A 24,520-nucleotide genomic window follows, 5' to 3' on the forward strand; every position below is an offset into this window, starting at 1 on the left:
TGATGCACAATCAATGACTACTAAAGCGAGGTTGTAGAACAACTGAAGGCTTTAATAAGCTAGGTGTTTCCCCCAGCAGCTCAGGTACAGAAAGGAAGCTGCTGGGGCGGCACGGGCTCTTATACCCCTCCTTGCAGGGCGGAGCTACCATACAGGCTTGACCAATAGGAAGCATATATTATCTACCAATGGTGTTCCAGCATTACTAGGTACAGTAATACCTCTTCACAGACTACCACAACGTGTAGTGTCTCTTACCCTCTCTCCTCCTCTAACCTAAAATAAAAGACTCAGTGCTGTGAGCAGGTAAGCTATTTACTTTTTTTTTTACTGGGAAACTAGGTAGAGGTGATGGCAGCTAGGGAATGTTCCTCCTGCAGAGTTCGAGGTAAGGGAGACCACCGGTGTCCTTGCTGGCCAAAGGGCCTGTTCCTGTGCTGTACTTTTCTTTGTTCTTTGACTTCACCTGCGGGAAGTGCAGCCATCTCCAGCTCCTCACAGACCGTGTTAGGGAACTGGAGCTGGAATTGGATGAACTGAGGATCATTTGGAAAGCTGAGGGGGTGATAGATAGAAGCTACAGGGACATAGTTACACCTGAGAACAAACGTAGCTGGGTAACAGTTAGAGGTGGGAAGAGGAGGAAGCAGTCAGTGCAGGGATCCCCTGTCGTCGTTCCTCTCAACAATAAGTATACCACTTTGGTTACTGTTGGGGGGGCGGGAATACCTAGCAGGGTAGGCTGCAGTGACCGGGTCTCTGGCACGAGGTCCGGCTCTGGGGCTCAGAAGGAAAGGGGGAGATTAGGAGAGCACTAGTTAGAGGGGACTCAATAATTAAAGGGACAGACAGGCGGTTCTGTGGGCACGGGCGAGACTCTCGGATGGTTTGTTGCCTCCCTGGTGCCAGGTTCCATGATGTCTCAGATCATGTCTTCAGGATCCTTAAGGGGGAGGGTGAGCAGCCAGACATCATGGTACACATTGGTACCAACGACGTAGGTAGGAAAAGGGGTGTGGATGTAATAAACAAGTTTAGGGAGTTAAGCTGGAAGTTAAAAGCCAAGACAGACAGAGTTGTGTAGCCACCTAAGATGGACACTGGGCTAACAAAATGGAGAACTGCTAAGACTGCAGGGAGAAAGCAGTTTAGCCAGGACAAGCAGTCTGCAAAAGCTAATTAGCATTCTGCACGTAGCAAAACTAGTTTATGGCCAGGTGGAAGATCTCAACCAAAGGTGTAAATAGCAAAACGCTTTGCATAGTAATGAGGCAATCCAGATCTGGGCACACACAATAGCAACATTTGGTTTTGAATGGATACTTTAAGTGGACGCCCAGACGAAACGGCACCAGAAGTATCCATCACAAAAGACCCTAGAGACCGCCCCACCCATCGAGAAGAGACCCTCAGATTGGGGGATTTGTGAGACATCGATTGGGAAATGATCCAATCGATGCATGGCAGGTAAAGCCCGCCCCGAAAAGGCACGGACATTGGGGGCCCCTATAAAGATAGACCCCGCACATGGTTCTGTCTGTTTTGTGCTCCGGCTTGGACTGCTGTTTTGACTTCGACCCAGATCTGCTGTTGTATCCTGACTCCGACTCCAGCCGTTGATCCTGTCTTCCATCACCAGCCGTTGAGCACCAGCCATCGTTCAGTAAGTCCCAAAACGACGCTCGCTACGTGAACCCAGCATTACTTATACAGTATTCGACTAGTAACGAACAGAAGGTGCAGCCCAGAAAGGAACAAAGGCCTTGTCCCCTGACCTTGCTGGTTCCTACTTAGATAAGTATTTAGTCGTTTAATAGTAGAAATAGGTATTAGTCTTTAGCGTGTGCATGCGTATTTATTATATTTGTATAATAAATATTGATCGTTGGAACTTACTAATCGGTGTATAGTTTTATTACTTTGAACCTGACCTTGAGATACTTGTGAGGTGACTATATACGGCACCTGGCGACTCCGAGCTGAAATTACACACACAGAGCTGTAGCAGTGTTAAGCACACGGCCTTTAAACGGAGGCGTGTTAATACACTCCAATAAACGCGTAATACACTCAAGTAAAACGTGCAACAGTTGTCACCTCTGGTTTGTTGCCGGTGCCACATGATAGCGAGGCTAGGAATAGGGAGAGAGTGCAGTTGAACACGTGGCTGCAGGAATGGAAGAGGAGGGAGTGCTTCAGGTATTTGGATAATTGGAGCGCATTCTGGGGCCCCAATAGCAGCAGAGATGTGGAGGAACAGATTGGGAAACAGATTTTGGAAAGGTGCAGATGTCACAAGGTAGTCGTCATGGGTGACTTCAACTTCCCAAATAGATCAAATAGTTTGGATGTGGTGATATTTGTACAGTGAGTCCAGGAAGCTTTTCTAACACAGTATGTAGATTGTCCGACCAGAGGGGAGGCCATATTGGATTTGGTACTTGGTAATGAACCAGGGCAGGTGACAGATTTGTTAGTGGGGGAGCATTTTGGAGATAGTGACCACAATTCTGTGACTTTCACTTTAGTAATGGAGAGGGATAGGTGCGTGCAACAGGGCAAGATTTACAATTGGGGGAAGGGTAAATACGATGCTGTCAGACAAGAACTGAAGTGTATAAATTGGGAACATAGGACACAATTAAAATGTGGAAATTGTTCAAGGAACAGATACTACGTGTCCTTGATATGTATCTCCCTGTCAGGCAGGGAAGAGATGGTCGAGTGAGGGAACCATGGTTGACAAGAGAGGTTGAATGTTGTGGAAGAAGAAGAGGGAGACTTATGTAAGGCTGAGGAACCAAGGCTCAGACAGGGCACTGGAGGGATACAAGATAGCCAGGAGGGAACTGAAGAAAGGGATTAGGAGAGCTAAGAGAGGCCATGAAAAATCTTTGGCGTGTAGGAAAACCTTCGTTGGAAGGGGCATCAAGTATAAAAACTGGCAAGTCATGCTGCAGTTGTATTGAACCTTGGTACCCACCCTATACCCGTAACCTAACAACCCCCCCCTTAACCTTACTTTTTAGGACACTACGGGCAATTTAGCATGGCCAATCCACCTAACCCGCACATCTTTGGTAAAGTCCTCCCATGCCCATCTGTTGCCAGTCATGGCCGAGCAGACCCGGTCCACCGCCCTTCACTATTACTAACGGTAGCCATTGATGTGCCCGCTATGGATTGATGTACCCCGTGTAGGTCGCTAGCCTTGCATCGATGTTCCATAAACTCAACCGTTGACCTCCGGTCCTGTTTCTCTTGTCAGCGTCTCCCAATTACCAAAACTGCGGCCACTGGGTCCACCTCCATCTCCAACGGGTGGCCATTCACCTGGATTGTAATCCTAATGTGGGAAACTTGTGGCACAGCAATGCAATTGAATATGTTCCTCGTCATCAGGTTGTTCCAAGTGGAGGGAAGAACTGGAAGAAGTGGCCTGTCATCTCCCTCGGGTAGGATGTTGGGTTTGCTGTCTGAGCTGCGGTTTCCTAACCCTGCGATTCTGCTGGCCACAAGTGCTGCAGCACGTTGGATCGTCCGCCAACGATTCCAGGGAGGCATGCCGCCGGGCTGCAGTGGCTCTTGAACAATGGGTCTGGTCCTGGCGGCGTTTGGGCCGTGGTGGGGTCCCGGATGTCCCAGGCCTTGGGTGCACTGTGCACCAGAATGGGGGGGGTTGTTAAATGTGGTTTTCCTCTATCCCTGATATCCCTTGGAGCTCCTGTACTCCCTTCTCCACACTGTCTCCTGAGGGAGATCTCAAAAGGTTTTTTTTAGGTCCAGCAACGACATGGCCAGCAATTTCCGTTGGGTCGCCATATTATTTACTCCACATACGAGGCGGTCCCGTAGCATCTCAGATAGGGATGGCCCATAGTCTTAAACCTTTGTCAATTTGCGCAATTGTGCCAGTAACCCGGTAACAGACTCCCTTGGAGTCCTCTCGGCCGTATTGAATCAGTATCTCTGTATGATAACTGATGGCGTAAGGTCGTAGTGGTATGTCACGTGTACCACTAGCTCTTCAAATGTGTTGGGAATCTGGGGCTGCGGAATAAGTCAGGCTCTTTATGACGTTGAAAGTGGGTGCCCCACAAGCGGTCAGAAGCATTACCATCTAGTGATCATCCCCAATGACAGCGATCGCCTTGAAAAAAGCACATATGCTCCGACTCCAGTTCGAGTCCGAGTCCAGCAATCGCCTTGAAAAAAGAACATACGCTCTGAGTCCAGTTCAAGTTCGAGTCCAGCAATCTCCCTGAAAAAAAGCACATATGCTCCGAGTCCAGTTCTTGCCACCTGGATCGAAAGCTTTGAGTCTGCCAAAGAGCGGCATTTTCAAAAGGATGCAATCCTTATTCTTTCGTTGAAGAGAGGTGGCTGGGCGGCACGTGGCGCAGTTGCACCCCCACAACCCAAAGATATGCAGGTTAGGTGGATTGGCCACGCTAAATTGCCCCTTAATTGGAAAACAAATAATTGGGTACTCGAAATTTATTTAAAAAACAATTTAAAAAAAAGAGAGGTGGCTGTGTGTCAAATGGTTAGCAGCGTCGACTGTAGTTCCACTTTATCCTCATCACCAATTTACCAGAGCCTGGGCCTCAGATAATGGATTAGGCCAGAGTCTGGGCCTCAGATAACAGTTTAGGCCAGAGCCTGGGCCTCAGAGAGCCTATTAGACCAGAGCCTGGACCTCAACTAAGATATTAGGCCAGAACCTGAGCCTCCACTAACAGATTAGGCCAGAGCCTGGACCTCAGCTAACAGTTTAGGCCAGAGCCTGTACCTCAGATAGCAGTTTAGGCCAGAGCCTGGGCCTCAGATAGCCTATTAGGCCAGAGCCTGGACCTCAACTAAGATATTAGGCCAGAACCTGAGCCTCCACTAACAGATTAGGCCAGAGCCTGGACCTCAGATAACAGTTTAGGCCAGAGCCTGTACCTCAGATAGCAGTTTAGGCCAGAGCCTGGGCCTCAGATAGCCTATTAGGCCAGAGCCTGGACCTCAACTAAGATATTAGGCCAGATCCTGGGCCTCTACTAACAGATTAGGCTAGAGCCTGTACCTCAGATAACAGATTTAGGCCACATGGAACGTACATTAATAGTAGAGATCATACCTCTGAGCAGCAGGAAAAATGTAGCGTGACTGGAATCAGGTGAGATTCACACAGGCCCTGTCCTTTGTAGATAGAAGGAGCACGTCCATGCACTGAGATCTTTTCAACTAAACAAAAGCCTGGGATACAGCCATTCAATGATTCCCCCCCTCCCCCACAATGTTCCCCCAGCTCTGGGTTACCTGGACATTCTGCTCTTTCTGAGCCAGCGTTCGACCGCACGGCTTGTACCATCTCTTGCACTGACAGCTTCAGGTACTCATCTCCATTACAGACCTGGCAACACAGGATCAACAGGATCAAACTTAATTTTTTAATTTAATAATAATCTTTATTGTCACAAGTAGGCTTACATTAACACTGCAATAAGGGAGATGTGCGTGGAAAGTTTTTTTACGCAGAGGGTGGTGGGTGCCTGGAACGCTTTGCCAGCGGAGGTGGAAGAGGCGGGCACGACAGCATCATTTAAGATGCATCTAGACAGATATATGAACGGGCAGGGAACAGAGGGAAGTAGATCCTTGGAAAATAGGCGACGGGTTTAGATAAAGGATCTGGATCGGCGCAGCCTGGGAGGGCCGAAGGGCCTGTTCCTGTGCTGTAATATTCTTTGTTCTTTGTTCTAATAAAGTTACTGTGAAAAGCCCCTAGTCGCCACATTCCGAAGCCTGTTTGGGTACACAGAGGGAGAATTCAGAATGTCCCAATTACGTAACAAGACGTCTTTTGGAACTTGTGGGAGGAAACTCGGAGCACCCGGAGGAAACCCACGCAGACATAGGGGGAACGTACAGACTCCACACAGACAGTGATCCAAGCCAGTAATCGAACCTGGGACCCTGGAGCTGTGAAGCAACAGTGGTACCCACTGTGCTACCGTGCTGCCATCATTACCGACCTCAAGTCCTGGCCATTGGTATCCTGAGGAGCTGCAAATAGGTAATCAGCCACTGAAACAAAGAGGCAGATGGCTATTGTTATGGGCCAGGATTTAGAAAACTCCAAAGTATATCATGGAGTTCAACTTGACCCACATCTATTTATAGATTTTGGTTATGAGGAGCACAAGGGCCTATTTTTCTGGTGTTATGTTAACAGAGGCCTTAAGCACTTTTAAACAAAACAAAGTTTAGTCTACAAATTCAGTTAACATTTTATAAACACACACAGTAAGCATTTTTTAATCAACTACAGTTCACCACACAGCTACAGTTCTCTCCATATGACACTTAATAACTTCCCTTCCTGCTATTTCAACTTGACAACAACATCCAATAAAACCAGGAAAACCCTTTTAACAAAAACAGTAGGTTTGAATTCTTTACAGATTTTAATATAGAGAGAGAGAGAGAAGCCTTCTTTTTCTGACTCCAGCTTTCAACAATCTAAACCGAAAGTAAAACTCGGGGCACAGCCAGCTTCCAGCTCAAAGCGAAAGTAAAAGCCAGAGCCACAGCCCAGCTCCACCCACACATTGACATCACTGAAGCCATGTGATAATACAAACATTTCTTAAGGCGACACTCGCATGATACTATGAGCATAACATTTGTGATCCAAACTAGTCCGTCTGCACCAGAACCACTAGAAATTAGCACCAGTATCAGCTATTTCCACCAATGGAATTGGGCAAGGTGTGGGTGAGCCAAAGCCTGGAACAAGGTGATAACGTCACTGACAGGAGGAACTTTTATACCCTTTGTCAGGGATGCTTGGAGATGGTGAGGGCATTTAATTGGGCAGAAGGGTGGCGTGCGACCGCCTCCTGCCTTCTACTATGTCAAAGTTAAGTTCAGGGCAAGAAGGTCCGATTTCAATTGAGGCCCTTGAGTAGACCATGAATGACCACTTAAGGGACTGATCCTGCTGCTGCTGGCATGAATCCAACTATGGGCCTGTTGCCATGACAAGAAAAATTGCAGGCTGCTCATGGTGTCCCGATGAGCTGGTGTTGGGTGGGGTGGGGGGGGGGGGGGGCGGGGGGGGGGGGGCTGTGAGGAGAGTGCGGGAGAATGGTGAGGTGTCTCATCAAGAGAACTGGCATAAGGAAGGGAGGTGCCTGCTGAGAGCCACCTCCCTGAACTTGCTGTCGACTCTCCGCTGTGATACTCCGCCCACAAAACTCCTCCTACCCTCATCTACCTACCTCTGTAGGTAGCTCCGTACTCCTGGGCCTCTGGTCGTTCTGGCAGCAGGCACTGTCTAGCTGATGGCACTGTCTAGCCGATGGCGCTGTCTAGCTGATGGCACTGTCTAGCCGATGGCGCTGTCTAGCTGATGGCACAGTCTAGCTGATGGCACAGTCCAGCTGATGGCACAGTCTAGCTGATGGCACAGTCTAGCTGATGGCACAGTCTAGCTGATGGCGCTGTCTAGCCGATGGCGCTGTCTAGCCGATGGCACAGTCTAGCTGATGGCACTGTCTAGCTGATGGCACTGTCTAGCCGATGGCACTGTCTAGCCGATGGCGCTGTCTAGCTGATGGCACTGCATCTCATCAAGTGTTGGAAGTCTGTCTCTCTCTACACTGCATCAAACGCATCCACATAGACCCAGCCTACCCAACACATCAGGAACTTTGCCAAATTCTGCCCATGATTTTAATGAGAGATTGTGACTCACAGTGGTCACTGACACTGGGTAGGTTTCTGAGAATTCCATGGGATCAGTCTTGGTCATACTTTAAAAAAAAAATTTGTTCATGGGATCTGGACTTCGCTGGTTGGGCCACCATTTATTGGCCATCCCTCATTGCCCTGAAACTGAATGGTCTGTGAGGCCATTTCAAAGGTCATTGTACGAATCAACCACATTGCTGTGGATCTGGAGTCACATGTAGGCCAGACTAGTAAGGCTGGAGATTTCCTTCCCTAAAGGACATTATGAACCAGATGGGTTTTTATGACAAGCGGCAATGGTTTCATGGTCATCATTAAAATATTAATTCCAGATTCTTCTTGAATTCAAATTTCATCATCTGCCGCGGTGGGATTCGAACCCGAGTCCCCAGAGGTGTCTGGATTATTAGTCCAGCGACAATACCATTGCCATTTAATGTGAAATGTGCTTTGTTCAACCACAGTTTGCCTGTTAATTCATATTTTTATCATCTTAATTCTGAATATAGAATATAAAAAAGATATTGCAAATTGTTCTGCTTTCTGACTTTGTATAGAATCATAGCAAACCTATAGTGCAGAATGAGTCTGCACTGACCCGCTGAACCAACACCTTATCTAGGCCCACACCTCCACCCTATCCCTGTACCCAGAAGGACGAGAGCAACAGATACCTGGGAACCCTACCACCTGGAGGTTTTCCCTCCAAGTCACTCACCACCCTGACTTGGAAATATATCGCCGTTCCTTCACTGCCTCTGGGGCAACATCTTGGAACTCGCTCCCTAACAGCACAGTGGATGTACCTATCTATGCTGCAAGGACTGCAGTGGTTCAAGGTGGCAACTCACCACCACCTGAGAGACACGGTGGCGCAGTGGTTAGCAGTTACCACTGCTGCCTCACAGCGCCGAGGACCCGTGTTCGATCCCGGCCCCGGGTTTCTGTCTGTGTGGAGTTTGAACATTCTCCACCTGTCTGTGGGTCTCACCCACGCAACCCAAAGGAGTGCAGGTTAGGTGAATTGGCCACGCTAAATTGCCCCTTAATGAAACACAAAGAATTGGGTGCTTTACATTTTTTTTTAAAACTCACCATCTGAAGTGCAACGAAGGATGAGCAATAAATGCTGGCCTAACCAGCGACACCCACATCCATAAATTAATTTTTTAAAAACCTAATAACCCAACATTTTTAGACACTAAGGGGTAAATTGACATGGCCAATTCACCTAACTTACACATCTTTGGGCGTGAAACACCCGGAGGAAACCCACAGACACGGAAAGAACGTACAAACTCCACACAGTCACCAAGGCTGAAATTGGACCCTGGCGCAGAGAGACACCAGTGCTAACCACTGTGCCAACATGACGTTTATTTTATGCATTTCAAGTCGAATAGAATCTTGTGCATTTATTCTTCTAGTACAGTGATTTTCAAAGTGGGGATCACGACCCGCGGATCGGTCGCCGGATAGTTAGAATGGGTTGCCAAGAGGTCACCAAAATGATCCCCAAATATTGCCTGACCATGTTACCATTTTCTCTCTAGGAAAATTCTCATTGCGTTATTGTATCCGACCTAATGTAGCTGATGTCGAAGCCGGTGCCATGGACTTCCTTGCCTCTCTGGGCCAAAGTGTAGCTTGGCAGTTTGCAGTCAGAGATCTGTACAATTCTCTTTGGCTGACATATCCTGCTACTGTGTTCAGCGTCAGGATCTGTATTATTTCTTGAGTTCAGTGTGTCACTAACAAACCCCGTGCGTCTTTTATCATTCTCTCAGATAAGCTGGACATACAGCCTCCTCCAGCCCTACAAGTCCCTATGTCCACTCCTTCCACTTCCGAATTGTCCCTCCACACCGGGGCTCTTGTCCTTCAAGAACGCTTATTTTTTTCATCATGACCCCGCCGCTGTCCACCCCCTCTTCACAGGTATGTCCCCAAGCATCTGTCTATGCCGTGTGGCGCCATGGACTCCAGCAGCTGAATCAGTTCCTCTACAGCAAGAACTTTCCGCCTTTATCGGGACTTGAATTGTTCGCCAAGGTTGGCATTAGCTGGCGACTAAACTACAGGAGTTACAAAGAACAAAGGAAAGTACAGCACAGGAACAGGCCTTTCGGCCCTCCAAGCCTGTGCCGACCATGCTGCCCGTCTAAACCAAAATCTTCTGCACTTCCGGGGTCCGTATCCCTCTATTCCCATCCTATTCATGTATTTGTCAAGATGTCCCTGAAACGTCACTATCGGCCCTGCTTCCACCACCTCCTCCAGCAGTGAGTTCCAGGCATCCACGACCCTCCGTGTAAAAAAACTTGCCTCGTACATCTCCTCTAAACCTTGCCCCTCGCACCTTAAACTTATGCCCCCTAGTAATTGACCCCTCTACCTTAAAAAGCCTCTGACTATCCACTCTGTCTATGCCCCTCATAATTTTGTAGACCTCTATCAAGTCACCCCTCAACCTCCGTCGTTCCAGTGAGAACAAACCAATTTTATTCAACCTCTCTTCATAGCCAATGCCCTCCATACCAAGCAACATCCTGGTAAATCTCTTCTGCACCCTCTCTAAAGCCTCCACATCCTTCTGGTAGTGTGGTGACCAGAATTGAACACTATACTCCAAGTGTGGCCTAACTAAGGTTCTATACAGCTGCAACATGACTTGCCAATTCTTATACTCAATGCCCCGGCCAATGAAGGCAAGCATGCCGTATGCCTTCTTGACTACCTTCTCCACCTGTGTTGCCCCTTTTAGTGACCTGTGGACCTGTACACCTAGATCTCTCTGACTGTCAATACTCTTGAGGGTTCTACCATTCGCTGTATATTCCCTACCTGCATTAGACCTTCCAAAATGCATTACCCCACATTTCTCCGGATTAAACTCCATCTGCCATCTCTCTGCCCAAGTCTGCAAACGATCTAAATCCTGCTGTATTCTCTGACAGTCCTCATCGCTATCCGCAATTCCACCAAACTTTGTGTCGTCTGCAAACTTACTAATCAGACCAGTTACATTTTCCTCCAAATCATTTATATATACTACGAACAGTAAAGGTCTCAGCACTGATCCCTGCGGAATACCACTAGTCACAGCCCTCCAATCAGAAAAGCACCCTTCCATTGCTACTCTCTGCCTTCTATGACCAAGCCAGTTCTGTATCCACCTTGCCAGCTCACCCCTGATCCCGTGTGACTTCACCTTTTGTACCAGCCAACCATGAGGGACCTTGTCAAAGGCCTTACTGAAGTCCACATAGACAACATCCACTGCCCTACCTGCATCAATCATCTTTGTGACGTGCTCGAAAAGCACAAAACCGTGCTGCCTCTCGCTAATACGTCCATTTGCTTCCAAATGGGAGTAGATCCTGTCTCGAAGAATTCTCTCCAATAATTTCCCTACCACTGACGTAAGGCTCACCGGCTTGTAGTTCCCTGGATTATCCTTGCTATCCTTCTTAAAGAAAGGAACAACATTGGCTATTCTCCAGTCTTCCCGACATCACCTGAAGACAGTGAGGATCCAAAGTTGGTGAAATATTGAATGTGTTTTGCATATTGGTCAGCTGAACTGTGCCCAGCACTCATTTTTTTTTAAAGCATGCTTTCAGTCTGTTGTATAATTACCTGGAACCGGTACTGACAGGTGTCCAGTGACATTCTGTCTGACTGTGTTTCCCATTCAACAATTAGGGCTCCAATTTCCTATCCGAGGTCGTGTTAGATTTTGAATGTGTGAACTGTGCAATAGGAGCCTGTTGAACTTTCCAGTGCTTGCACATAATTTTCCAAATGCTAAGAATGTGTGTGAAGAAATAAAATAATCAAATATTCTTGAGTTACATCCTTTCGCAAGGTGTCAGGGTGGAGCTGTCGTTTAAGGTGGAACATGCAGCTCAATTTTCAAATTTACATTATTAATACAGAAGTGCCAACAATGAGTGCGACTTTTTAAAAGTAATAATGGAGAATCTTTTGTGAATGTAGCGTGGGTCGCAATAGTCGGCCATTCTGTAAACGCGGTCGCTCGAAAAAAAGTTTGTAAAACACTGTTCTAGTAGGTAACTAGAATTTCCCATTTTGTCAACTTTAAACAAAAAGTTACTGTTCTCCAGCCCATTTGAAACAGTCGGCACAGAACGAGTATTTCCATTGTGTAAAAGAGCCTCAGGAAAAGAAAGTCACCAAGAAATCAAATAGGAGATTTAGGAGAAAATGTCCGAAGAACAGGAGAAATCGGAGGTGTAGGCCATATGAGTCTGTTCTACCATTCAATCCCATCTTATATTTCAACTCCACTTTTCTGCTCTCCCCATATCTCTCAATTCCCTGAATGCATTCAACGATGGAGAATCCACAACCCGCTGGAATAAAAAATTCAGAAGATTCCTGACCCTTTGAGTGAAGGTTTTTTAAAATTCATTTACGGACTGTGGGTGCCGCTGGCTAGACCAGCATTTATTGCCCATCCCTAGTCACCAGGGGGCATAGGTTAAAGGTCTGTGAGGCAAAGGAGATGTGTGAGGCAGGTTTCTTTTTTACACAGAGGGTGGTGAGTGCCTTGGAACGCGTTGCCAAGGGAGGTTGTGGGAGCAGATACATGACTTCCGCTTGTGACCATGAAGTGATTGGTCACACAAAAGGTTGTTCCTGTTCAAAGTCACAGAAAAGGGCTCTTTTTACCCAGATCCAGGTGGAATTTTGATGAAAAGGCGTAGGTGAATGTTAGAGGAGTAGTTTACCCCTGGAATGGTATGTCTTCTGATCGCCAGACCCGGCAGAAAACAGTGAGAGGTTTGGCTGGAAAGTTGAAACAGTCTTGTGCTTCACAGACAGTCTCTTCCAGCATGCAGGCGGGGGAGGGGCAAGCTGTAAGGCCCCAGATACAGGAACATAGAAGGATACAGCGCAGTACAGGCCCTTCGGCCCTCGATGTTGCACCGACATGGAAAAAAAAACTAAAGGCCATCTAACCTACACTATGCCCTTATCATCCATATGCTTATCCAATAAATTTTTTAATGCCCTCAATGTTGGCGTGTTCACTACTGTTGCAGGTAGGGCATTCCACGGCCTCACCACTCTTTGCGTAAAAAACCCACCTCTGACCTCTGTCCTATATCTATTACCCCTCAATTTAAGGCTATGTCCCCTCGTGCTAGCCACCTCCATCCGCGGGAGAAGGCTCTCGCTGTCCACCCTATCTAACCCTCTGATCATTTTGTATGCCTCTATTAAGTCACCTCTTAACCTTCTTCTCTCTAACGAAAACAACCTCAAGTCCATCAGCCTTTCCTCATACGATTTTCCCTCCATACCAGGCAACATCCTGGTAAATCTCCTCTGCACCCGTTCCAAAGCTTCCACGTCCTTCCTATAATGAGGCGACCAGAACTGTGCGCAATACTCCAAATGCGGCCGTACTAGAGTTTTGTACAACTGCAACATGACCTCATGGCTCCGGAACTCAATCCCTCTACTAATAAAGGCCAACACACCATAGGCCTTCTTCACAACCCTATCAACCTGGGTGGCAACTTTCAGGGATCTATGTACATGGACACCGAGATCCCTCTGCTCATCCACACTACCAAGAATTTTACCATTAGCCAAATATTCCGCATTCCTGTTATTCTTTCCAAAGTGAATCACCTCACACTTCTCCACATTAAATTCCATTTGCCACCTCTCAGCCCAGGTCTGCAGCTTATCTATGTCCCTCTGTAACCTGCAACATCCTTCTGCACTGTCTACAACTCCACCGACTTTAGTGTCGTCTGCAAATTTACTCACCCATCCTTCTGCGCCCTCCTCTAGGTCATTTATAAAAATGACAAACAGCAACGGCCCCAGAACAGATCCTTGTGGTACGCCACTCGTAACTGAACTCCATTCTGAACATTTCCCATCAACTACCACTCTCTGTCTTCTTTCAACTAGCCAATTTCTGATCCACATCTCTAAATCACCCTCAATCCCCAGCCTCCGTATTTTCTGCAATAGCCGACCGTGGGGAACCTTATCAAACGCTTTACTGAAATCCATATACACCACATCAACTGCTCTACCCTCGTCTACCTGTTCAGTCACCTTCTCAAAGAACTCGATAAGGTTTGTGAGGCATGACCTACCCTTCACAAAACCATGCTGACTATCCCTAATCATATTATTCCTACCTAGATGATTATAAATCGTATCTTTTATAATCCTCTCCAAGACCTTACACACCACAGACGATAGGCTCACTGGCCTATAGTTACCGGGGTTATCTCTACTCCCCTTCTTGAACAAAGGGACCACATTTGCTATCCTCCAGTCCTCTGGCACTATTCCTGTAGCCAATGATGACCTAAAAATCAAAGCCAAAGGCTCAGCAATCTCTTCCCTGGCTTCCCAGAGAATCCTAGGATAAATCCCATCCGGCCCCGAGGACTTATCTATTTGCACCTTGTCCAGAATTGCCAACACTTCTTCCCTACGCACCTCAATGCCATCTATTCTAATAGCCTGGGTCTCAGCATTCTCCTCCACAATATTATCTTTTTCTTGAGTGAATACTGACGAAAAGTATTCATTTAGTATCTCGCTTATCTCCTCAGCCTCCACACACAACTTCCCACCACTGTCCTTGACTGGCCCTACTCTTACCCTTGTCATTCTTTTATTCCTGACATACCTATAGAAAGCTTTTGGGTTTTCCTTGATCCTACCTGCCAAAGACTTCTCATGTCCCCTCCTTGCTCGTCTCAGCTCTCTCTTTAGATCCTTCCTCGCTTCCTTGTAACTATCAAGCGCCCCAACTGAAACTTCATGCCTCATCTTCACATAGGCCTCCTTCTTCCTCTTAACAAGAGATTCCACTTCTTTGGTAAACCACGGTTCCCTCGCTCGACCCCTTCCTCCCTGCCTGACTGGTACGAACTTATCAAGAACATGCAATAGCTGTTCCTTGAACAAGCTCCACATATCCAGTGTGCCCAACCCTTGCAGCCTACTTCTCCAACCAACACATCCTAAGTCATGTCTAATGGCATCATAATTGCCCTTCCCCCAGCTATAACTCTTGCCCTGCGGGGTATACTTATCCCTTTCCATCACTAACGTAAAGGTCACCGAATTGTGGTCACTGTTTCCAAAGTGCTCACCTACCTCCAGATCTAACACCTGGCCTGGTTCATTACCCAAAACCAAATCCAATGTGGCCTCGCCTCTTGTTGGCCTGTCAACATATTGTGTCAGGAAACCCTCCTGCACACATTGTACAAAGAACGACCCATCTAATGTACTCGAACTATATCTTTTCCAGTCAATATTTGGAAAGTTAAAGTCTCCCATAACAACTACCCTGTTACTTTCGCTCTTTTCCAGAATCATCTTCGCCATCCTTTCCTCTACATCCCTAGAACTATTAGGTGGCCTATAGAAAACTCCTAACAGGGTGACCTCTCCTTTCCTGTTTCTAACCTCAGCCCATACTACCTCAGAAGAAGAGTCCCCATCTAGCATCCTTTCTGCCACCGTAATACTGTCCTTGCCTAGCAGCGCCACACCTCCCCCTCTTTTGCCCCCTTCTCTGAGCTTACTAAAACACCTAAACCCCGGAACCTGCAACAACCATTCCTGTCCCTGCTCTATCCATGTCTCTGAAATGGCCACAACGTCGAAGTCCCAGGTACCAACCCATGGTGCCAGTTCCATAGAACATAGAACATAGAACAGTACAGCACAGAACAGGCCCTTCGGCCCTCGATGTTGTGCCGAGCAATGATCACCCTACTTAAACCCACGTAACCCGTATACCCGTAACCCAACAATCCCCCCATTAACCTTACACTACGGGCAATTTAGTATGGCCAATCCACCTAACCCGCACATCTTTGGACTGTGGGAGGAAACCGGAGCACCCGGAGGAAACCCACGCACACACGGGGAGGACGTGCAGACTCCACACAGACAGTGACCCAGCCGAGAATCGAACCTGGGACCCTGGAGCTGTGAAGCATTGATGCTAACCACCATGCTACCGTGAGGCCCCTACCTTATTTCGTATACTCCTGGCATTGAAGTAGACACACTTCAAACCACCTACCTGAACACTGGCACCCTCCTGCGAAGTCAAATCTGTGCTCCTGACCTCTATACTCTCAATCTCCCGTACCCCAAAACTACAATCCAGGTTCCCATGCCCCTGCTGAATTAGTTTAAACCCCCCCAAAGAGCACTAACAAATCTCCCCCCCAGGATATTGGTGCCCCTCAGGTTCAGATGTAGACCATCCTGTCTATAGAGGTCCCACCTTCCCCAGAAAGAGCCCCAGTTATCCAGAAATCTGAATCCCTCCCACCTGCACCATCCCTGTAGCCACGTGTTTAATTGCTCTCTCTCCCTATTCCTCATCTCACTATCACGTGGCACGGGCAACAACCCAGAGATAACAACTCTGTTTGTTCTCGCTCTGAGCTTCCATCCTAGCTCCCTAAAGGCCTGCCTGACATCCTTGTCCCCTTTCCTACCTATGTCGTTAGTGCCAATGTGGACTACGACTTGGGGCTGCTCCCCCTCCCCCTTAAGGACCCGGAAAACACGATCCGAGACATCACTTACCCTTGCACCTGGGAGGCAACATACCAAACGTGAGTCTCTCTCGCTCCCACAAAATCTCCTATCTGTGCCCCTGACTATTGAGTCCCCAATTACTAATGTTCTACTCCGTTGCCCCCTTCCCTTCTGAGCAACAGGGACAGACTCCGTGCCAGAGGCCCGTACCCCATGGCTTACCCCTGGTAAGTCGTCCCCCCCACAAGTATCCAAAACGGTATACTTGTTACTCAGGGGAACGACCGCAGGGGGTCCCTGCACTGACTGCTTCTTCCCAGTCCCTCTTACAGTTACCCATCTATCTCCAGTCTTTGGTGTAACTACTTCCCTGAAGCTCCTATCTATGACCCCCTCTGCCTCCCGAATGATCCGAAGTTCATCCAGCTCAAGCTCCAGGTCCCTAACACGGTTTTTGAGGAGCTGGAGTTGGGTGCACTTCCCACAGATGAAATCAGCAGGGACACTGACGGCGTCCCTCACCTCAAACATTCTGCAGGAGGAGCATTGTACTGCCTTCCCTGACATCACCTCTAGATTAAAAAAAACAAGAAAAAGAAAGGAAGAGCTTACCTGATATCACCTCAAACCCTGCTCCCGCTGAAAGTTAAGCAAATTTAAAGGCACTCACTCACCTTCACGACAGGCCCCTGCTCCCGCTTCCCAACCACCGTGGGGTGGGGGGGTTGGTTAGAGGAGGAGGTAGGGTGGGAAACACTCACAAAGTGTTTCGGGTTTAACTGTCACTTGCCAACAGCCCCTCCACAAACCACCTTCAACTTAGGCGGACCGCACTGCACGTATGCAAATTCCCCCAGAACAGCTGATCAGTAGCTCTGCTCTGCTGCCCTCTGCTGGATGCTTGTCTTCACTCAAACTCCTGGGGTCTCCTTCGCCGGTTCCCCTTCAACTTAGGCTGACCGCACTGCACGTATGCAAATTCCCCCAGAACAGCTGATCAGTAGCTCTGCTCTGCTGCCCTCTGCTGGATGCTTGTCTTCACTCAAACTCCTGGGGTCTCCTTCGCCTTTTATCAAGGAGGAATTCCATAAACAGAGGAAAGAAATGCATGAGGATCATGCAATGGCCATTGCAGAAGCTGTGGCACTTTGGAGCGGATGGAGAGGTGTTTGGAGGTGCAGGGGTCACGGATTCGGGAGATTGAAGGATTGATCTCAGACCACAGGAATTATGTGGTGGCTTTGGAGGCGGAGGTGGGGCTCCGAGAAGACCTTTATAAAATGCTGAGGGCAAAGGTTGAGGAGCAGGAGAATACCCCGAGAAGACAGAACCTGCGAGGAGTGGGCCTGCCTGAAGGAGTGGAAGGTGTGAGAGCCACGAGGTATGTGTCGAGGATGCTGGCGAGGTCGGTGGCAAAAGGGGTGCGAGACAAGGCACCCGAGGTGGACTGAGCACACAGATCTCTGAGGCAGATGCCTAGAACTGGGGAGTCGCCGCGGGCGATGATCGTGAGACTCCATAAATTTGTGGAGAAAGAGAAAATGCTACGGTGGGCCAGGGAGAAGCGTAGCTGCGACTGGGAGGGAAACAACGTCTGGATTTATCAGGACAACGGAGCCGAGTTGGCAAAACGGCGGGCAGGTTTCGACAAGGCCAAGGGGTGCTGTACCGGCGGCAGATCAGGTTTGGGGTGCTCTACCCGGCAAAATTGTGTGTGAAGTTCGGAGGCCGGGAGTATTATTTCGAGACCCCACAAGCAGCCGAAGACTTCATTAAGGAGCATAAACTGGGGGAGAACTGAGTGGACAATGCTTGGGAACTGGGGTGCTGGCACTATGTAATGGGCGGGAACATGTTTGAAGTGGGTGCAACGATTGGGGGATTTTTGCCTTTGTTTGTGGGGGTGGTGGTTTCTGTTCAATGTTGAGATTGTAAGGAGTTGCAGGGGTGAAAAGTTTATGTGGGGATGAATGTTCCCATCCCCCCTTCCCGTTTTATGGGACTGTTTCGGTTTAACATCTGTTTGCTTGCTTTTGGAGAAGGTTACCTGGGCAGGACTGGAACCAATGTCCTAGGGGGTGCTTTTGCTAACATTGTTGGGGAGGTTTTAAACTAATGTGGCAGGGTGATGGGAACCAGATTAGGAGTTAGAGGTTAGTAAAGAGGCAGCAACTAAAACCAATAAGGTACTAGATAATAAACTCAATGTGACTAAGGGGAAGAGTAGACAGGGAAGAGATGATGATCGCAAAGAGACAGGTGGTCTGAGGTGCATTTGTTTTAATGCGAGAAGTGTAGCAGGTAAGGCAGATGAACTTAGGGCTTGGATCAGTACCTGGGAATATGATTCTATTGGTATTACTGAGACTTGGTTGAGGGAAGGGCAGGACTGGCAACTAAATATCCCAGGGTATAGATGCTTCAGGAGGGATAGAAAGGGAGGTAGAAGGGGTGGAGGAGTTGCATTACTAGTCAGAGATGATATCACAGCTGTGATTAAGGAGGGCACAATAGAGGATTCGAGCACTGAGGCAATATGGATAGAGCTAAGAAATAGGAAGGGTGCAGTAACATTGTTGGGACTTTACTACAGGCCTCCCAAAACTGAGCGTGAAGTAGAGGTACAAATTTGTAGACAGATTATAGAAAAATGTAGGAGTAATAGGGTGGTTGTGATGGGAGATTTTAACTTCCCCAACATTGAATGGGATTCGTGTAGTGTTGGAGGTGTAGATGGAGCAGAGTTTGTAAGGAGCATCCAGGAGAGCGTTTTTTAGAGCAGTATGTAAATAGTCCAACTCGGGAAGGGGCCATACTGGACCTGGTATTGGGGAATGATCCCAGCCAGGTGGCTGAAGTTTCAGTCGGTGATTACTTTGGAAATAGCGATCACAATTCTGTAAGTTTTAGAATACTCATGGACAAAGACGAGAGTGATCCTAAAGGAAGAGTGCTAAATTGGGGAAAGGCCAAGTATAACAAAATTCGGCAGGAGCTCGGGAAATGTGGATTGGGAGCAACTGTTTAAGGGTAAATCCACATTTGAAATGTGGGAGTCTTTTAAGGAAAGGTTGATTAGAGTGCAGGACAGACATGTCCCTGTGAAAATGAGAGATAGAAATAGCAAGATTAAGGAACCATGGATGACGGGTGGAATTCTGAGACTAGAGAAGGTGAAAAAGGAAGCATACATAAGATCGAGGCGACTCAAAACTGATGAAGCTTTGGAGGAATATCGGGAAAGTAGGACAAATCTCAAACGCGCAATAAAGCGGGCTAAAAGGTGTCATGAAATATCTTGGGTTAACAGGGTTAAGGAAAATCCCAAAGCCTTTTATTCATATATAAGGAGCAAGATGGTAACTAGAGAAAGGATTGGCCCACTAAAAGACAAAAGAGGGAATTTATGCATGGAGTCAGAGGAAATGAGTGAGATTCTTAATGAGTACTTTGCATCGGTATTCACCAAGGAGAGGGACATGACGGAAGTCGAGACGAGGGGCGGATGTTTAAATACTCTAGGTCATGGCGATGGTGGTATAGTGGTGAGCATAGCTGCCTTCCAAGCAGTTGACCCGGGTTCGATTAGGGGCCTCACGGTAGCATGGTGGGTAGCATCAATGCTTCACAGCTCCAGGGTCCCAGGTTCGATTCCCGGCTGGGTCACTGTCTGTGTGGAGTCTGCATGTCCTCCCCGTGTGTGCGTGGGTTTCCTCCGGGTGCTCCGGTTTCCTCCCACAGTCCAAAGATGTGCGGGTTAGGTGGATTGGCCATGCTAAATTGCCCGTAGTGTAATGTTAATGGGGGGATTGTTGGGTTACGGGTATACGGGTTACGTGGGTTTAAGTAGGGTGATCATTGCTCGGCACAACATCGAGGGCCGAAGGGCCTGTTCTGTGCTGTACTGTTCTATGTTCTATGTCGGCATAAGGAAGGGTGAAGTTTTGGGTATTCTAAAAGGCATTAAGGTGGACAAGTCCCCAGGACCGGATGGGATCTATCCCAGGTTACTGAGGGAAACAAGGGACGAAATAGATGGGGCCTTAACAGATATCTTTGCAGCATCCTTGAGCACGGGTGAGGTCCTGGAGGACTGGAGAATTGCTAATGTTGTCCTTTTGTTTAAGAAGGGTAGCAGGGATAATCCAGGGAATTATAGACCTGTGAGCTTGACGTCAGTGGTAGGCAATCTGTTGGAGAAGATACTGAGGGATAGGATCTATTCACATTTGGAAGAATATAGACTTATCAGTGATAGGCAGCATGGTTTTGTGCAGGGAAGGTCATGTTACAAACCTAATAGAATTCTTTGAGTAAGTGGCAAAGTTAATTGATGAGGGAAGGGCTGTAGATGTCATATACCTGGACTTTGGGCAGGGGCAGCCGCACTAGCAGGTTATGCTGGTGAATGAGAGGTGGGGGAGAAGGCCAAGAGGGGTGGCCGGGGGGGAGGGGGGAAAGGGGAAATGAGGAGGGAAAGGGGAAGGGAAAGGGGAAAAGCAGGGGGGTGTTTCCGCGACGCGACAGAGGGTGAGAGATGGCATGGTCAAGAAGAAAAGGGCATCTGGGATGGGCTCAGTACAGAATGGAATTAAAGGGGTAGGAATTAAGTGGGGAAGATGATGGACGGTAGAAGGGATTGAATGGGCCAGTAAAAAGGTCGCGGGTGTTCGCGCACATCAGAAGCTTGAAAGCGGGGGTTGTCTTTCTACAGGAGCCTCACCTCCGTGTGAAGGACCAGGTTAGGTTAAGGAAGGGGTGGGTCGGGCAGGTTTTTCACTCGGGGTTTGATTTGAAATCGAGGGGTGTGGCGATTTTAATGAGCAAAAAAATGGGATTCATGAGTGCGAAGGTGAGGGATCCGGGTGGGAGATATGTGATTGTGAGTGGGGTATTGGAAGGGGCACCGGTAGTGTTGGTAAATGTGAATGCCCCAAATTGGGATGATGTGGGATTTATGAAGGTGTTGCTGGCAGCAATCCGGATTTGGCCACGTACCAGTTGATCATGGGAGGAGATTTTAACTGTGGCCTGGAGCTGAGGGTGGATAGATCGAGCCCCAGGTCAATGGATAGGGTACAAATGGCAAGGGAGCTGGGGGGTTTTATGGAGAAGATGGGTGTGGTGGATCCATGGTGCTTTCAGAACGCAGGGGGAAGGGAGTATTCCTTCTTTTCACACGTCTATAAGGTGTATTTGAGGATTGATTACTTTGTAGTGAGTCGGGAGGTTTTGGTTGGGGTGGAGGGGGCAGAGTATGTGGGGATATTTATCTCGGACCATGCACCCCACTGGCTGGATATTCGGTTCAGTACGGGACAAGAGCAGAGGCCGGGGTGGAGGTTTGACTCGGGGTTGTCGCGGATGGTGTGCGAATAAGGAAAGAAGGGTGGAACATGACCGTCTAGTGAGTGAGATAGTGGAGGTGGACAGGGAATATTCGAGGGTGCCCATCGTGGAGGAATTGGCGAGGATGAAAAGGTTTCAGGGGCGATTTGACAGGCTGAGAACGGGGAGGGCGGTAGGGCAACTGCATAGGGCAAGGGGGGTGCAATACGAGTATGGGGAGAAGGCGAGCTGCATGCTGGCGTACCAGCTGCGGAGGCAGGCACGTCCAGGGAAATATTGAAGATCCAGACTGGGGCTGGGGATGTGGTGTCAGAGCCAGGGAAGATAAATGAGGCATTCCGGGAATACTACCAGGGACTTTATGAGGCAGACCCAGGAGGAGAGGAGGGGGACATGGGGTGGTTTCTGGAAGAGCTGGAATATCCCCAGGTGGAGGAAGAAAAGAGGCAGGCATTGGAGGAGCCCCTGGGGCTGAGGGAGGTGCTGGATAGTATCAGGGGTATGAAGTTGGGGAAGGCCCCTGGGCCGGATGGGTACCCGACAGAATTTTATAAGGAATTTAAGGCGGACCTGGCACCACATCTGTTGGGAGCGTTTAATGAAGCACTGAAGAAGGGGGAGTTGCCGGAGATGATGAAGCAGGCAAGAATCATAGAACATAGAACAGCACAGCACAGAACAGGCCCTTCGGCCCTCGATGTTGTGCCGAGCAATGATCACCCTACTCAAACTCACGTATCCACCCTATGCCCGTAACCCAACAACTCCCCCTTAACCTTACTTTTTAGGACACTATGGGCAATTTAGCATGGCCAATCCACCTAACCCGCACATCTTTGGACTGTGGGAGGAAACCGGAGCACCCGGAGGAAACCCACGCACACACGGGGAGGACGTGCAGACTCCGCACAGACAGTGACCCAGCCGGGAACCGAACCTGGGACCCTGGAGCTGTGAAGCATTGATGCTAACCACTATGCTACTGTGCTGCCCTTATGTTGGTATCCAAAATACTCCCAATCCTCAGTGCTCTTTGCAACATTATAAGCCTCTTCTTTTAATTTAGTACTATTCCTGAGTGAGCCATGGATGAATCATTCGTGCTGAGTTTTTGTTTTTTTAATGGCATGCATTTTTGTTGGAACATTTTAAATTGTTCTTTAAATATCGACCATTGTTTATATGCTTATTTACCAGCATACATCTTGGTCTATTCATCCAGTCAACCTTAGCCAATTCTCCACTCATACATTTGCAATTGGTTTTGTTTTAAGTTTCAGCTTCTTGTTTGTGATTTTCATGATTTATGTGTAGAGTCGGAATGTAATTTACTGAAAATAGGATGGCTGCATTTAAGGAGAGGTGAGAAATTAAAATGAGGGAGATAGGAATTGTGTTATCCTGATGTTGCGGACCTTGTTTTCCACCCAGATCAGACCTGGGCTATACACTTCCTGGCATAAAGATATCTGATAGCCTCAATCATCTGAGGGATAACATTCCTTATGGACAGAACAAGAAAATTGGATGAGGAGAGATGGGAAGATGATCAATTGCAGCATAAACACTGGCATGGACAGGTTGGGCAGAAGGGCCTATTTTTGTGACCCAGATTAGTATCATAGAATCTACAGCATGGAGACAGGCCCTTCAGCCGAAATTGGCCTATGCCAACCCAAAAAGCTCATCTAATCTCACCCCATTTGCCTGCATTTGCCCCATATCCCCCTAAACCTTTCCTATCCATGTATCTGTCCGAATGCCTTATAAATGTTATCAATGTTTCTGCCTCAACCACTTCCTGGGATCCGGTAGCTCATTTCACATACATACCACCCTCTCTAAAAATGTTGTTCCTCAGGTTCCCATTAATTCTTTCCCCTCTTAACTTAAACCTATGCCCTCTAGTTCTCAATTCTCCAACCCTGGAGAAAAGACTGAGTGCATTCACCCTATCCATGCCTCTCATGATCTTATTCAGGTCAATAAGATCACCCCTCAGTCTCCTACGCTCCAAAGAAAAAAGTCAGAGTCTGTCCAATCTCTCCCTATAACTCTGTCCCTCGAGTCTTGGCAACATCCTTGTAAATTTCTTCTGCAATATCTCCAGTTTAATTTTTTTTTAAAATTTGGAGTACCAAATTCATTTTTTCCAATTAAGGGGCAATTTAGCGTCGCCAATCCATCTACCTTGCACATCTTTGGGTTGTGGGGGTGAAACCCACGCAGACACGTGGAGAATGTGCAAACTCCACACGGACAGTGACCCAGAGCCAGGATCGAACCTGGGACCTCTACGCCATGAGACTGCAGTGCTGCCACTGCGCCACCATGCTGCCCTATCTCTTCAGTTTAATAACATCTTACCCATAGCATGGCGATCAAAACTGAACATAATACTCCAGGTGCGGCCTCATCAACGTCCTGTACAATTGCAACATAATTTCCCAACTTCTATACTCATTGCCCTGACTGATGAAGGCCAGCATGTCAAGAGCCTTCTTCACTGCCCTATCTACCTGTGACTCCGCCTTTAGCGAACCGTGCACCTGAACTCCAAGGTCCCTCTGTTCCACAATATTCCCTAAGGTCCTGCCATTCAATGTGAAAGTCCTACCTTGATTTGACTTTCCAGAATCATTGATTTGGATATGGGCAATGGGCCCAGCACTGACCCCTGAGGCACATCACTAGTCACAGCGCTCCAGTCCGACAAGCATCCCTCCACTGAGGCTTCCGACCATCAAGCCAATTGTATATGCAATTTGCCAGCTCACCCTGGATTCCATGTGATCTAATCTTCAAGAGCAGCCTACCATATGGAACTTTATCAAAGGCCTTATAGAACATCATTTTCTGG

At 48.0% G+C, this 24,520-nt stretch overlaps 1 protein-coding gene across 3 annotated transcripts in view; it reads right to left on the minus strand.

Annotated features, from left to right (window-relative positions):
* Positions 1 to 24,520, minus strand: part of exd3 (exonuclease 3'-5' domain containing 3) — a 617,516-nt gene that overhangs the window by 33,520 nt on the left and 559,476 nt on the right. For all 3 annotated transcript variants that reach the window (XM_038781915.1, XM_038781916.1, XM_038781914.1), the window contains one exon: positions 5,308 to 5,401. In XM_038781915.1, coding sequence (XP_038637843.1) covers positions 5,308 to 5,401 — 94 coding nt within the window. The remainder of the gene's footprint in view (positions 1 to 5,307; positions 5,402 to 24,520) is intronic.

The sequence above is a fragment of the Scyliorhinus canicula genome, chromosome 21, assembly GCF_902713615.1.
Source record: "Scyliorhinus canicula chromosome 21, sScyCan1.1, whole genome shotgun sequence".
NCBI classification, from domain to species: domain Eukaryota; kingdom Metazoa; phylum Chordata; class Chondrichthyes; order Carcharhiniformes; family Scyliorhinidae; genus Scyliorhinus; species Scyliorhinus canicula.